The 14,168-nt window shown below is 42.0% G+C and overlaps 1 protein-coding gene across 5 annotated transcripts; it reads right to left on the reverse strand.

Moving 5' to 3' along the window:
- Window positions 1–795: 795 nt before the first annotated feature.
- SLC46A3 (solute carrier family 46 member 3) lies at window positions 796–14,156 on the reverse strand. 5 transcript variants are annotated; one of them, XM_037378408.1, is made up of 6 exons: window positions 14,050–14,156; window positions 13,269–13,481; window positions 7,153–8,026; window positions 6,652–6,735; window positions 5,110–5,266; window positions 796–3,394 (listed from the first exon to the last, which is right to left on the reverse strand). In XM_037378408.1, exons 2-6 carry the CDS (start codon window positions 13,458–13,460, stop codon window positions 3,307–3,309), a joined length of 1,395 nt encoding a protein of 464 aa, XP_037234305.1. In that variant the 5' UTR covers window positions 13,461–13,481; window positions 14,050–14,156; the 3' UTR covers window positions 796–3,306. The 5 variants fall into 5 exon arrangements, with proteins under 5 accessions (XP_037234305.1, XP_037234306.1, XP_037234303.1 ...); XM_037378409.1 differs by lacking the exon at window positions 14,050–14,156 and adding an exon at window positions 13,686–13,787 and having other exon boundaries at window positions 5,110–5,185; XM_037378406.1 differs by lacking the exon at window positions 14,050–14,156 and adding an exon at window positions 13,686–13,787.
- Between the last annotated feature and the right edge of the window lie 12 nt (window positions 14,157–14,168).

A 14,168-nucleotide genomic window follows, 5' to 3' on the forward strand; every position in this document is an offset into this window, starting at 1 on the left:
AAAGATGGATGCTATTGCATTTGAGCAAAACTACGTTAAGTAATTCTCAGTGCAGTGAAGACCGAATACAGCTTAGGAGGTGGGGCGTAATTTCTAGGTGGTTTTGTTCAGCAATTAGTATACTTTATTAAAATCTTGGGTGGTATCAAGCCATATTCAGAATAAGGAAGTTGGACGGTTATGCCTGTAAGGCTGGAAAGCAAATGGTGTACATAAGAGGCCTGTGCAAGAATTTATGCTATTCATAAAGTCACGGGAGTCAAACGGGACCGAGGCAAAGAGCATTTGAGATGAAAAAGGAAGGGTTACACTTGCTGGTGTGCAGTGGGTTGGCTGGGGACTGGCTTTCTTCCTATTCCATACAAGCTTCGTTCTGTGAAGCAGGTGCTGCAAGCAGCAATCCACAGAGGCGTGCCAAGCAGGGTCTGCTGGTAATTGGAGCTGGGACAAACCCAGCCTTGGTCTTGCCTTGGACCCGATCTGGGAAGGGGAGGAAGGTGCCTGCAGATCCGCTGCTGTGACAGGTACGAGCCGAGTCCCGTGCTGGCAGCAGTGCTCTCCCTGCTCTGCAATTCCCCACTGGCTCTTGGTGCTGATGTTTTGGGCGGTACCTTTTCTTCTCCCCAGGCGCAAGGAGGAGGCAAAAAGCCCATCTTCCTGCACTGCTGTTGGTTTTATGACCATACAAAAAAGATCATACCACAGTGCTGCTGTTTCTGTCTACCTAAACATTCCTCCACCAGTCATCCCATTAGCTGTTTGTCAAAAAACAAAGCAAAAACGACAAATACAACATAGAGTTTAAAAAACCAAACTTCATTATTAATGTCTGTCAAAATAATGTGCACTTACATACAAATAGAGCAACTATTACAAACTTGGAAGATTTTGATTTAATAATCTGAAGCTCATTAGTGCCTGGTTTCATTAGCTTGCACTGTGCTAGGCACTTAAAAAACACAGTTCATACCCTTCGTGTGTTTTGACCTGAACTTACAGCCCGTTCTAAATCCTGTGTCTACCAGAAATACTTTGCAAACAGCACACACTTTGTACAGCAAAATCAAACCATAACAAAGCCATTCCTGAAGTGTACGTGCTTGTCCTCATTTTTGGACTGACACAATGCCACTGCGGAACTGGCTTGCTTTGTTGCTACCTTCCGAGTGCGAGCAGAGGTGTGCATTGAAGAAGAGGAAGTGAAGGCACACACCCCTTCTTCATTTGCTTTACTTTTTCCAGGCACTTTTGTGTGAAATAGTTAATTCCATAAAGCCTTACATAACTGTGTAATGAAGAGGCCAGGAAGACAATGTAATCTTTGTGCTGAAATCCTTTACATCAGTGTTTTCTTAATCTCTCTACAAGTACTTATTATGTTTTGGACCCATTGATTATTGTAAAACGCAGCTTGCTTCTCCAGCAAGTTGGCAGCGACTTGGGCACCTCCGTGGAAGCGAGGTAAACAGTTTTAGTTACTAGCTAGCATCTAAACTAGCTAGGAAAAGTTAATGATCTTTAATTGCCAATATCAGCCTTGGTAGTTCAGGACAGAAGTGTAAGAGCTGTTAGCTGTGTAAATATTCCTTCCCCCTGTCCTGGATAAATGGTACCGTTTTCACCAGTGATGGGTGGGTAGTGGTCTCCTGGATAGGGTAAACTCCCCTTTAACTTATTTGAACTGTCTTCCAAACTTCTCTGTGATCACGATACATAGCTTGGAAACAATGCTGTCACTCAAACAAAAATGATCTACAACAGTATCATCATGATGTGGTACTTATATTTTTCGGTGGAGTACGATGGAGAGGTTCTGCAGAAGTACTCTGTTAATGGGATGGATATTAATGGCTGTAAGCCGATCATTATACAGCATATGCTATGTCTCTTCATTTTTATCCTATGCTGTGTGCAGGTGAAGTCAGTTCCCACATTACAGCTGCTTTCATGGATTATCCTGCAAATATCAACTACTTCATATTATTTTGATGTCTCTACCTAATCTGTTTTGGTGGAAGAGAGTCATACAACCTACTTGTATTTTCAGGAATCAGAACAGTACTGGCTGTCAAACTCGCCTTGAATTAGCATGGTGTTACATTTACACTTCTGCTGTGCTGCGGTTCGCAGAAGCTAATGCTCTGGGTAACTCCTACTTAAAGATAGCAAGCAAAAAGGTGAAGAGTCAATGCAGAAACTGATTCCTAGGTTTGGCAGTCTCACCAGTTTGCACCGTGGCCCCGCGTAAGTCATTGTCCTCTCTTAATTTCTCTCTCTCTAACAGAGAGGATAATATCTGTTATGGAAGGAGGATCTTAATAGCATTTATAAAGTGCTTTGAAGATAAGAAATGCTGTTCAGGTACTCATCAGTTATGCTGCATTCATTGCAAGACAATTAGATCCACGATTCAGATTTGGTCACCTCATTTCAGGGTTGTTAAAAAAATAATGAAAGATCCACTGAAAAGAAATGCTATTACAGCCTTTCACTAGAAGAAACATTTAAGCTAAGTATAGCCAACTTAACTAGAAAACAAGAAATAACTGTGGGACAAAAAATAGAGGTGTCTGTATCCAGTCCCTAATATATGGAAAATGATAAAAATAAATGTGCAGTATGGCCTCTGCAAACTGCCGGCTTAACTTCACACTTGGCAAGCTGGAAATTTTCTAAGTATGCCAGTTCTGTGCGACAACCCATTTTAAGAGCTAAGTCACAGACAGGGTCTACATATCATACATTAAACGCTCTCTAGTAACTGCAGAGCAGTAAGTCTGCTTACAGCAGGTTCAAGTACTGCCTCCAGTTTGGGAGCCTTCTGAAAAAACTACCTTTTATTTAGCAGTTTTAGGTTTGGGGTCTTTACCATTAAGGCAGGCCTTTTAAGATGTACACAGCAGGACTGCATCCTCAGCTGGCATGACCTCCACTAGCTTCACCCTCTGAGTTAATGACAAGCTTATCTCTGTTGCCCCACTTAGAAAGATACAGGATGTATCACAATCCACAGCTGACATTCTCAAACTTGAAAAAAGGCAATTGGAGAGTTTCATCCTACCTCATTTTTTTCTTCATGCTGAAAGCAGCATTAAAATCTCCATGGCCAGCCTATTTGCATAGTTAAGAGCTATCTTTATTTCAGGTGCTAAAAAGAGTGCTACCAATTTAGTGCTTACGGCTGCAGGGCCGCTTAGAGATTGTATCTGCAACTGTTGTGTTATCTCTATGGTCTCTGTACGACATAGTGAATGGTCTCTGCCACTGCATGTCCGATGAGAAAACCCAGGTAGGTGGAGCCTTTGTTCAACTATCAGTGCTCTCTATGCTGGACACTTCTTCAGGTACAAGCAGAGCCAAGTCCTCCCCATTCCAGCTTGTGCACAGAAGCCAGCTGTAAGACACAGATAAGACAGATATCTTTAGCTGAGCTAGACAGTTCCGTATAGCATGCTGATTCAGCACCACCACACACACTCGATAGCTCCGTTACAGCCATCTTGTGTGGCACAAAGCTGGTGGCACAAAGCTGTTGACGCAAAGCTGCCGACGTATCTTAGTAAACAAAAGCAGTAGCAGTGCAAGTTAGGCAATATTACTGCTGTGTTTGCTAAGTATGAAACTACTTGCCTGATTTATCACAGACTGGAACAACTATCCTTTCTGCTCTCAAACAGTAACACTGCAGGACACTCAAAAAAGGGTTTTAAAGAGACGTTACTCAAAGGGTGGGATATCTGAGACAGTGATGACAGAAGGAAAAGCAAAATAACTTACAAAAATTTATGGTGATGGTGGACTACAGTCCTGATTGCAGGATGGACTGATGGTAAATATCTGTTACTTTTTGCACAGAAAGAGTGCTTTCTTAATGAATTTTCTCTGCCATACAGCACTGAACGAAACTAAAAATACTACTTCATAAGTATTTACTGGGCCTTTGTTAATATAACTGAATTCCTCCATTTTTTGTTACTTTACTGAAAAGCATTCTCCACTCACACACAAGGCCCCTTCCATTTGCTCAGGTCTGAGACCCACCACTACCTTTGTCTTAAGTTACTATTAGTGCAGCTTCTCTGAATAGACTGTGTAAAACACTGTAGTGGGGCAGGCAGAGACTTGAAATTATGTCAAGTGTTTGAAATCTACAGTGTTATCACTGCCCATTTAAAACTTAAAATGCAGCTGATGTAGAGATGAAAGGTGACTGAGGTAAAATCTAAGCATTAGGAAAAGAGATACAAGTCTCCAGCAAGAGTACTACCCTCTTAAAAGTAGCTTTTTCTCTCCTGAATATAAATCTATCTAATGAAAAGTGATCCTTCTGTCGTTCAGAACTATGTTCCAGCATCCTAAAAAGACATCTTTTCTACTGGAAATAAGGTAAAGTGAACTTTGCTTTTGTGAATACTCATGAATAATGATATTTTGCTGTCAGCATTACTAGATGGTCACTAGATACCATTAGATGCAAATACTATAGAGGTATATTTTTAAACATGTCTAGAGGTTTATTCATATTGGCCTTAAAAGTTAGTGCAGATCTTTTATGGATTTTAATAGCTCTGGGTCACCAGGTACCCATGACCAAGGACCAGAACAGATAGCTTTCCACTGAGTTCACTGGGGCATGTTTATAACCCTCATTACCAATTAGAAGAGCTCCGATACTGCAAAGTTAAACTCATGCCTTTCAAGTGATCTGTTACTTTTGTTCTTTGTGAAAGGCTCTCCTGTAAGAAAGACGATGTAAAGGTCCCAAACCAAGGGAAAGCACACACATGCAGTCAGGGGTATGGTGTATCCCACTAGTAGCACATTCGGGGCAGATTTCAGTTTGGGGGAGTTAGGTGACAAGTTCACATCACGGAGCTGAGGGCAGATAGCTGGATCAGGGCCAGAATGGGACCGATGATGGGAAATCTCCAGCAAAGGTGCAGGGGATAGGTGCTGAAGAGAGCAAAAGTGTGAGACCAGAGCTACTAGAGCACACTAGAAAACACTGAAGTTTGAGAACTACTGCACTAAACCGTTCAGTTTCAACTCACATCAAAACAGAAATTACCAGCAAAAGCAGTCAGAAGCACCCTCTTGATCCATACTTACCATAGGGCAGCCAGCGGAATTACACAAAGGCCTGCCGACAGGAGGAAGCTGAAGCCTGAAAACCATGCAACCGTAGCTGCATAGAGAATATTAAAAACTGAAAGTGAAACAGTGCCGGTCACAACTTCTAAACAGGCAATACAAGCAAACACAGCACCTGCCAAAAACAAATGGATGAATTACAAACAAAACTAAACAAAACAAAAGCCACTTCCAAATAGTTAAAGTTTTTATACTTGTTTTGAAAGATTTACAGTACTTCAGCAAGTACGCAAGTAACAAGCATCTGAGTATCGTATGTCTTTGCTACGGAAATGTATTCTGTGGGGACTCCTACAAAAGACTTGGTTTTTAAATGAAAAACAAAACAACAAAACCATTTTGCTGATGGGAACTATTTTTCTTTGATACTATTCTGCCACCATACCACATGAAGTTCAAACTGTTCATGCTCACTAACCATTCCAATTCTCCTCTCAGTTTTCACTCTTCCCTTTCTTGTTTCTTCTTTCACTGATCTTCATGCTTATATACGGAAAAGGCTGTGATCCAACAAAGACTGCTGGTTCAGCACTTAACCATCTCCTCATTTTTGAAAGGAAAGAAACAACATTTTTTGCACTGAACTACCCATTGGGGTGGCAGTCTATCACATCAGTGTCATGTTGAACACATTTTCCAAAGCTGCATTCATATTCACAGTACCATAAAAAAAATCACAACAGGTAAGCAGAAAACTATGGCAAGAGCCAACGCGATTCCTGCACCAAACTACTGAAGTAGCCAAAACCCTGAAGAATGCCCAGAAACTGCAAAAACAGAGGTGTATGTTAGCATAGTTAAGTACAAAGATATCTTCGGTTTAGTGTAAAAAGATAAGATTTCTTAGAAAATAAAGCCAAACAACTCAGGAGAATACTTCTAGAAAGTGTATGCTCCCCAAAAGCAAAATACGGAATACTAGAGCCACATTTTGAGGCCTGACATGCCTTTTTCTGTGTTCCATAAGGAAAGGACTTAGAGAAGTAATATATTACATCTTTTGAGACATGTTTAAGTAGCCATAGGCACCTGTGAAGCTGGGTACATAGCTCAGGATCAAAGTCCAATTGTTTTCAAGTGCTTTGAAGGTTGACCACCTACCGCTTACCTTTATAAATTATTAAGTGTGACAATGACTTGATAACAGAAATGTATCTTTCTCTGCCACGTCAAAATCTTGTGAATGTAGAAACACTTGTGAAATCACGTTGGTATAAAAATTGAGCATTCCTCTACTTCATGTTCCCCATGGTCTTTATTTTTAGAGCAGTATCTCCTTTGAAGGTTGAAACTTGCAATAGTTTTTAAACACAATACTGTTTATATTAAATTCAGAATTAAAAGCCATTAATATCATGACACAGGGTCATATTATACAGAACTTGAAAGAAAAGCAGTCTTAAAATACCAATACATATCTGTTCGTTTAAAGGTAATCTTGCTGCATCTCTGTTCTGAAATATTGTATTAATGCATTGTTTAAGAACAAATTCTACTCACCCTGTTCACCAGTGAGAACCACTTTTGATAGCATGGATCGGAGAACAGGAACAGGCATAAAGCAGAGCAAAGATGGCACTCTTACTGTAAAGCAATGAATCAGTCATGAGACAGTGAAGTAATAAAAATCCAAGATTTTACAAATACATTGCAAATGAATTAGTCATATGCTTTTGAATGCTCAGTTCCCCAAATAATAAAAGGCAATAGAAAAGTCAAACTAGAAGTGCACGGAGACACGATTATCTGTTTTTAGATAGAGCACAGAGAAATTAATAAATCAAATATACCTGTATGGCACTAAAATATATCATAAGCAAGTAATTCCATTCTCTCTCCACACGCTTAATCTTTTAATTAAACCCTAAATCAGCCTGACCAACCTTCTGTATTTTACCTCTCTATGACCCTTTCAATATGGTACATCCAGCATCTACCAACTGCACACAGCAGTATTGTCATATATATTGTTGACCATGAAACAACTGATTCTCAACTCACCTAAAAACATGAGCAGGGTAGTTTTGGCAAAGGCAGCCATGACCATTCCTCCAATGTAAGAAAATATCCCAATAAAGACAATATATATGTCTTTGAGACATTTAGAAAGTAAGTAAACTCCTAAAAAACTGGTCAGAGAGACAGAAGTGAACGCAGCTGCTCCATATCCAATGTACACTTCATTCCAGCAGAGTGGCTCGTCCAGTTCATAGAGTGTAAAAAGTGAACTCCCACCAAACATAGTAAACAAATATGTCATAAATGTAAAAAGTAACACAATTATTAAAATACGCTTTTTATAAGGGGCAGTTTTAAAAAGCATGTACACTCCAGAAAATGTCTCTCTAAAAAGTTCTTTACAGGATGCTGGTGCCTCATGCTGCAATTCAGATACACCTACTGTATCTTCCAGGAAAAATATAATATAGATAATATTAACAACATGAAGCAGAGATGCTGTCACAAATGTCCATGTAAAGCCTATTCCCCTTAGAAAGTAGCCAGATAACAGTCCTGCCAGTCCAGATACAACTCCAAAAATCAAATCCACCACAGCTATTCGCGTTGTTTTCTGCTTCTCATCATGACACACATCTGCTATAAAAGCAAAGCCTCCCCCAAGGAAAGTTGCTATACTCCCAAACAGTCCAGTAACAAATGCAACCGCAAACAGGATAGAAAGTGACAAGGAAAAATAGGATATTACAGTGAGGCAAATATTAGCAATCATAGCTCCCATTGATGGTAAAACTAAAGACCTCTTGCGTCCCTGGCGATCCCCATTAGCTACAATGACAAAGGCAACTATAAGGCTGGGAACTGCCCCAGTTAAGTCCAACTGCATATTAAAAACAGAGGCTTTTTCTTGAACTTCCTGCAAAGAGAAAACAAAAATAATTGTAAACACTACAATACATTGAAAAAAAAATGTCTATAATAGTATCACACAATGATTAGCATGCAGTATAATGAATAGCTCAGCACACGTTTATAGACTATAAAACATACATACAAAATAATACATAATTTTGTAAGATTATATGACATATTATGCTGTAATAAAATACAGTACATTACTGTATGTTTATAAAAACATTATATTACAGTAATCACTAACACAAAGGAATTGCATGTTCAAAGATTCCCACTTTTGTGATTGTACCTTCAGTATATCTCAAACATCCCTTGTTACATTTTTAGCCAGAACTTACTTCTTAAGATACAGTCTTATAGCACTCTTAACAGGGAAGTTTCAATGGAGACAAGAGAACAATCCCTTTGAACATGCATTTACAAGAGCTGGTGTTTACACTGTAAGTATTTCCTTCAGTACAGGCTACAACAGAAAGACAGGGGGCCTATTTTAATCTTTCAGAAATCAGTAAGTCTTTGATTGAGGAAAATGCCCCATGCTCCCTACTCACAGCAGATATTTTTCCTCCAAATAATCCTACTGCGAGGATTACAAGAAACAATTCACTGACTAGCACATTGTGCAAGTAAATGCATCAGCATTTGCTCTGACATCCCAGTATACAATGCTAAGAATAACAACAGCAACCACAATGTGAAACACAGCATTAAAAATTATACCGACTCATAGATATATAAATTAACTAATTTTTAAAACACTGCAAAGCTCTGGGTTCAGAAACTGTCCCAATCAGTGGTGTCTCTCTAGACACGCTACAGCAGGTATTCACATAAGGAACAGCAGCTAACACTTTGACAATAAACTGTAAATACCCATTATGGGGAAAAATTCCAAGTTCTTTTTAACACAAGTATAAAAATCAAATTTAGCTGAAAAACAATCAAATAACAGAACATGAATGGCTGCAGAAAAAAGAACAGAAGAAAAGTTAATTAAAAAAATTATCTTGTTATGAAGCCAACTTCTAAATGATGCTCAGCAAGTTAATTCAGATCTTGCTTTTAATGCACAGATGCAGGCTGGACAGACAGCAGCCGCAATAGCCCTTGCAAAGACAACCGCCTGATCAGACAGAAGAGCAGCAGGGGAAAGGCAGTAACTTCATTCGCACAAACCCTTTACACTCTGTAAGGTAAACTTTCAGATGCAGAGAGTAAAGTCACTCTGAAAGGTCTCTTGAAGTTTTCTGAGGTATCACACTGACTTGGGCAGGGGCTGCACTCTTCAATCAGTAGCAGGTACAGCCGTCTAAGTCTTCCCAAGCCATTCTCTGCCTGTATTCAAGCCATCTATATTCCACACTTCAGGTGTTTCCTCTAACATAATCCTCATGGAGTAGCATCCAAAAGATGAAAAAACCCTAGAATTTCCAGGAATGTACTCTGGGCAATTTTAAAAGCTGCTGAATGCTTATTTATATTTACAGGCAAAGACCGTGAGTTTCAAGTTCAACCTCTTCCTTTGTTTACAAGATAACAGGTTTTATTGCAAGAGGAAAACGGAACTGATCCTGAGGCCCTCAAGGAAGGCCCTCAGGGAAGGCCCTCAAGATCCGCAGCACCCTGGAGTCTTTTACTCTTTTCCCTTATGGTGCCTGACTACCCTAGGATTTATGATGCCCTGTCCACTGGCCAGCACTGTTGTCACCCTGGAAGGGTCAAAAACACGAAAAGTTGAACAAGATGACATGAAAAATTATATTCTCATCTTTAACTCCTCCCCTGCTGACAAAGAAAATTCCATCTAGTTGGAGGCAATGCTTCTTTACTAGGATCATCATGTTCAAAGACATGAGCATCAAACAAATGCTAATACATCAGAAATAAAACCAGATGTTATTATATATCATCTCAATCCACATTAACCATACAATACAAATATTGCCACACCACAATGAAGTGTAAATCTGAAGGAATAAAACAGCAAAGACCTGGGTTTCATTGTTTTGGAAGCAGTCGTGCAACATAAAGAATATGGCTCACATCCAGATACTACAAATGACCATAACCTTGCTGACATAAATGACTTCTTGTCTACTGACAAGAAGACAGACAGACGTACAGGAAAACTCCATCTAGAGTGTAAGGCACTTGACTGCCTACTTTATATTTTTATAAAGTCAATGCAAAGGAATACAGAAAATAATAAGTCAAACCCTTAGCTGCTTTATAATCATATTAACTACTAAATAATCAATGGAACTACAAAGATTTAAGAGAAAGGTTTTTTAACCTGCAAATTCACTCTACTTTGAAAAAATGCTCATGGTGGACAGAAACGGTTCTTAAAATTACAGATTTCAAAATTAAAAGACCGAAGAAGCAAATCACATATAAGGATTAAATTAAAAGAGAAGTGTAGTGCCTGAGGCTGAGCAATGTACAGCACGTGATAAACTGACAGGCTCATAAAATTAGAAAAAATCACTGAGTAGCAAAGGAGAATGCACAGATTGGAAAATAAATAAACTGGATGATGAATAATGTTTAATGATTAAAAATACAGCTCTTTCTGAGCTTAAAAAAAAAAGGGAGGATTATCCAAGTCAGCGATTGGAATGCTTCAGCTTGTATTCAAGTAAACTTTGGACTAATTTTATTATAAAATGAATAATTTCCTTCAAATTGTAAGAAACAATTAATATAAAGGCTGCAAAGACTATCCATTTTGAACTAATTTTTATTTTCAATTTCCTTTTACATTTTCCTCTGAAATAGGTGAGATTAGTGTAAAGTGTCTCCATTCTCAGAAAAGAAGGACTTCCACTAAATTAACCATTAAGGGAGGTGTTCTAAAAGGTAATGCCAAACAGGGCCTCTAGGGAACACTCCTGACAGCAAAATTTACAGAATGTGTAAACCTAAGTCAGTTAGGCTGGTCTTGAAAAACCCAGAACACCTATTTCACATATCATCAAGAAAGGGCTTGCGACCCGAGTTACTGGATCTACTCTTCGGCCCATACACAAGACTATTACTCAGCCCAGAGACTGGGTTCTGCTAAAACAAACGCGTGTTTTGAGCATTTACCATTCTTGTACTATGGTAACAAGCGTGGTATCAAAATGCAGGCAAGACATCCAGACAAGAGCGTAATTGTCCAAATGCTCACGCCTTGCTGGCAATCATTGAAATGGACGGAATGGAAATTTGGCAGGAAAGGGAAACAAAGGAGTTATGTTGGCCACTTAACTACTGTCTTGAAGGATTCATGTTCTCAAATATCAGGTTAATTACACTTTGGAACCCTTATACCAAAAGCCCTGTCATAAGTGAATTCACCACCACATCAACCAGAGACGCTACCCAAACTTCAGCTGAAATTAAACACTCTGCTTCAATGTTTTGCAAAAATAAAGTCTTGTGTCCTGAACCACAGGTGATTGCAATTTGAAAATCAGGTTTAATTTGGGGGGTTTCTAGCAGATGCAAAGTCCAGAAATGTTTCTGAAATGTAAGCTTCTTGATGCGCTCTGCAGTTAGAACTGTATGCACCATGTATGGTTTTCTTAAAAGAGTTGCTCCTTTCTTATACCAAAATGCCCACACAGAGCACCAAACAGGGAGAAAATACTCCAGAAAACACTTTGGAGGAGTAACACACAAGCATTACTCAGACAATAATTGTTTTTTAGTTCCAAATCAATTCCAATGGGTGGCATACATTACCTTCCTCAGCTGGTGGGTCAGCCCAAAAGGCACGCTGGACTACAATTCCATTGACCTTTTTACTTTCACATTTTTTCTAAGACCAGCTTCTGTCACATGACAGAGAACCTACTCCACACTAAAGATCCCAAACTGTTTCTTTGATCATCTTCAATGGAAGCACATACCAGTAAAAAATTTTGGGTTTACATATACACAATGTATATATAAATATATATGACAGATGAGACAGATAAGCTCAGGTGTTCAGTCTTGTGCATACACAGCACATCAGAGACTCAAATCTGGGATGTGAGCAAAAATTTCAAGTGCCACCTTTTCAGTAGCGTAGCGGAACACCAGCTGACTATTCCTGTAACTCCACCTTCTGTGTAATTTACAGTCCAAGTCATCTACTTTTCTGACTCTACAGCAGTTTCATGTTCCACTTAATCCAATCTAACTACCAGTTGTTGTTGCCAAGGATGATTCTCTTGCAGCTCTTCTGGAAATGTGTTCCCTCCACCATCCCCATGTTAGATACAGCAATCCTGTGGCCACAGGGTGTGTCAGAGCAGTGCACTTGCCTCAGAAAAACACCGCCACTCAAAAAGCAACAAACTCAAAAGAAGAGATGAGCTTTCTGTTGAATCAAGTGCCCTGAGCAAATCCAAACCGTAACCTGTAACTGAAAGCCTGTGAGATGCAACACATGGGTGGAGAAAGGAAAATGCAGTATGATCATCTATTCTGCTGGGAGCCCATAGTCAGCTCTGCTTAAGTGTAGCATTAAAACTGCACTGGAAATGCAACCAAAGAGGTTCCGATCAATGCCCAGCTATCCAGCATGCCCAACAATGAAAAAGTGCTAAAAACGTAATTGACCATAGGATGCTGTCATCTTGACACCTTTGTAGTTCAACAAGGCTGACTAGCACTCTGAATGGCGAACCATCAGTTATATTTGATTGTGCAAAGCTCGGTTAATTTTTTTTCGTGTTTCAAAATTACATATTTTTTTAATTTCAGTTCTCCCCATTCCTCATTCTTGTAATTTCTCTGAAACAAGTGTATTCTAAACCACATCTTATTCCTATGGGATGTTTGCTCAACTTTACACCGTTACAATGAACACTGGAAGCTGCAAAGCCCACCAGGGGCTCACAACCACAGGCACAAACCTCACTTCACAACTGAAGGCACAAACCTTCAGCCCTGCTCGCTGTAATGTCCCCGCTGTAATGTCATGTCAAGGGAAATTTGGGCCCAACCCTCCAGGGTGATTTTCAGCTCCTGCTTAAACAGGAATTTATCTCGGCATCCTCCTGGGAGCCAGATCTTTGTCCTTCAAGCACTACCAAGCACCCACCACGCTACGCCAGAGCAGCGCGACAGCGCAGTGACAGCGGGGCCACCGAAGTGCCGCTGTCCCCTGTACAAAAGGTTAGGTAAGGTTAGGGGAAAGGGTGTCACCCCGCGACAGTGGCTCTGGGCAGCACCTTTACTTGCAGCTGTCGTTATTGTCCCCCTCTTACCTTCTCCTTGATGTATGTCGGGCTACTTTTATTCTGTTCGCAGTAACTGGCATTGCTGTCGCTTACGAAGGTGGAGTTGTACTCGTCCTCCCACAGCCGCCGGTAGATGAACTGCTGCACCAGCGGGCTCGTCAAGGAAGACGCAAATATGTAGACGAAAATGACGGGCTCCACGCACAAAACCTTCCTCATGTCTGGGCTGCGGGTTTAACCCTGCGGAGCGGAGAACGAAACGCAATTTACTCACTGCGCGGAAGGCAGGCACCCGGCCGGCGCCCCCCCCGCGGCTGCCAGCAGCCCCTGCCCGCCCGGCCCGGCCGTGCCCCCGCCCGCTGCCCGCCGAGGGGAGCCGTGCCCCGCCGAGGGGAGCCGTGCCCGGGGAGCCGTGCCCCGCCGCCGCTCCCCTCCGCCCCGCACCGGCCGCCGGCGCAGGTCACGCAGTGCCTGCTGTGCGTGACACCGAGAGGCGGGACGGCGGGGACAGCCGCGTCCCTCACCCAGGCGCGTCCCCCCGCCCCCCCGCCGGCCCGTCGCCGCCCCCCCCGGCCGCCCCGGGGAGCGAAGCCGGGCGCCGCCATCTCGCCCCGCCGTCCCTCAGCTGCTTCTGGGCTGCGAGCAGGGCGCTACGGCGGGCGGGCCCGCGGCCTGGCGCTGCGGGCCGAGCCTGAGCCGGCGGCCGGGCCCCGGGGAGAGGCCCCCGGCGTGGCGGCTGGCCGCGGCGGGCTCGGCAGGACGAGGGGCCGCGGCCTGCCCGGCGGCCGGTCCCGGGGGCAGCCCTCCCCCGCGGGGAGGAGCAGCGCGTCCTCCGCGGGGCCCGCAGCCGTGCCGGGGGCGCGCGGGGCTGCTGCCCGAGATTATGGCAAGTCAGCGCTTTCGCGGTGTCGCCGCCGAGCTGTCGCT

The sequence above is a fragment of the Falco rusticolus genome, chromosome 2 (assembly GCF_015220075.1).
Source record: "Falco rusticolus isolate bFalRus1 chromosome 2, bFalRus1.pri, whole genome shotgun sequence".
Lineage (NCBI taxonomy): Eukaryota > Metazoa > Chordata > Aves > Falconiformes > Falconidae > Falco > Falco rusticolus.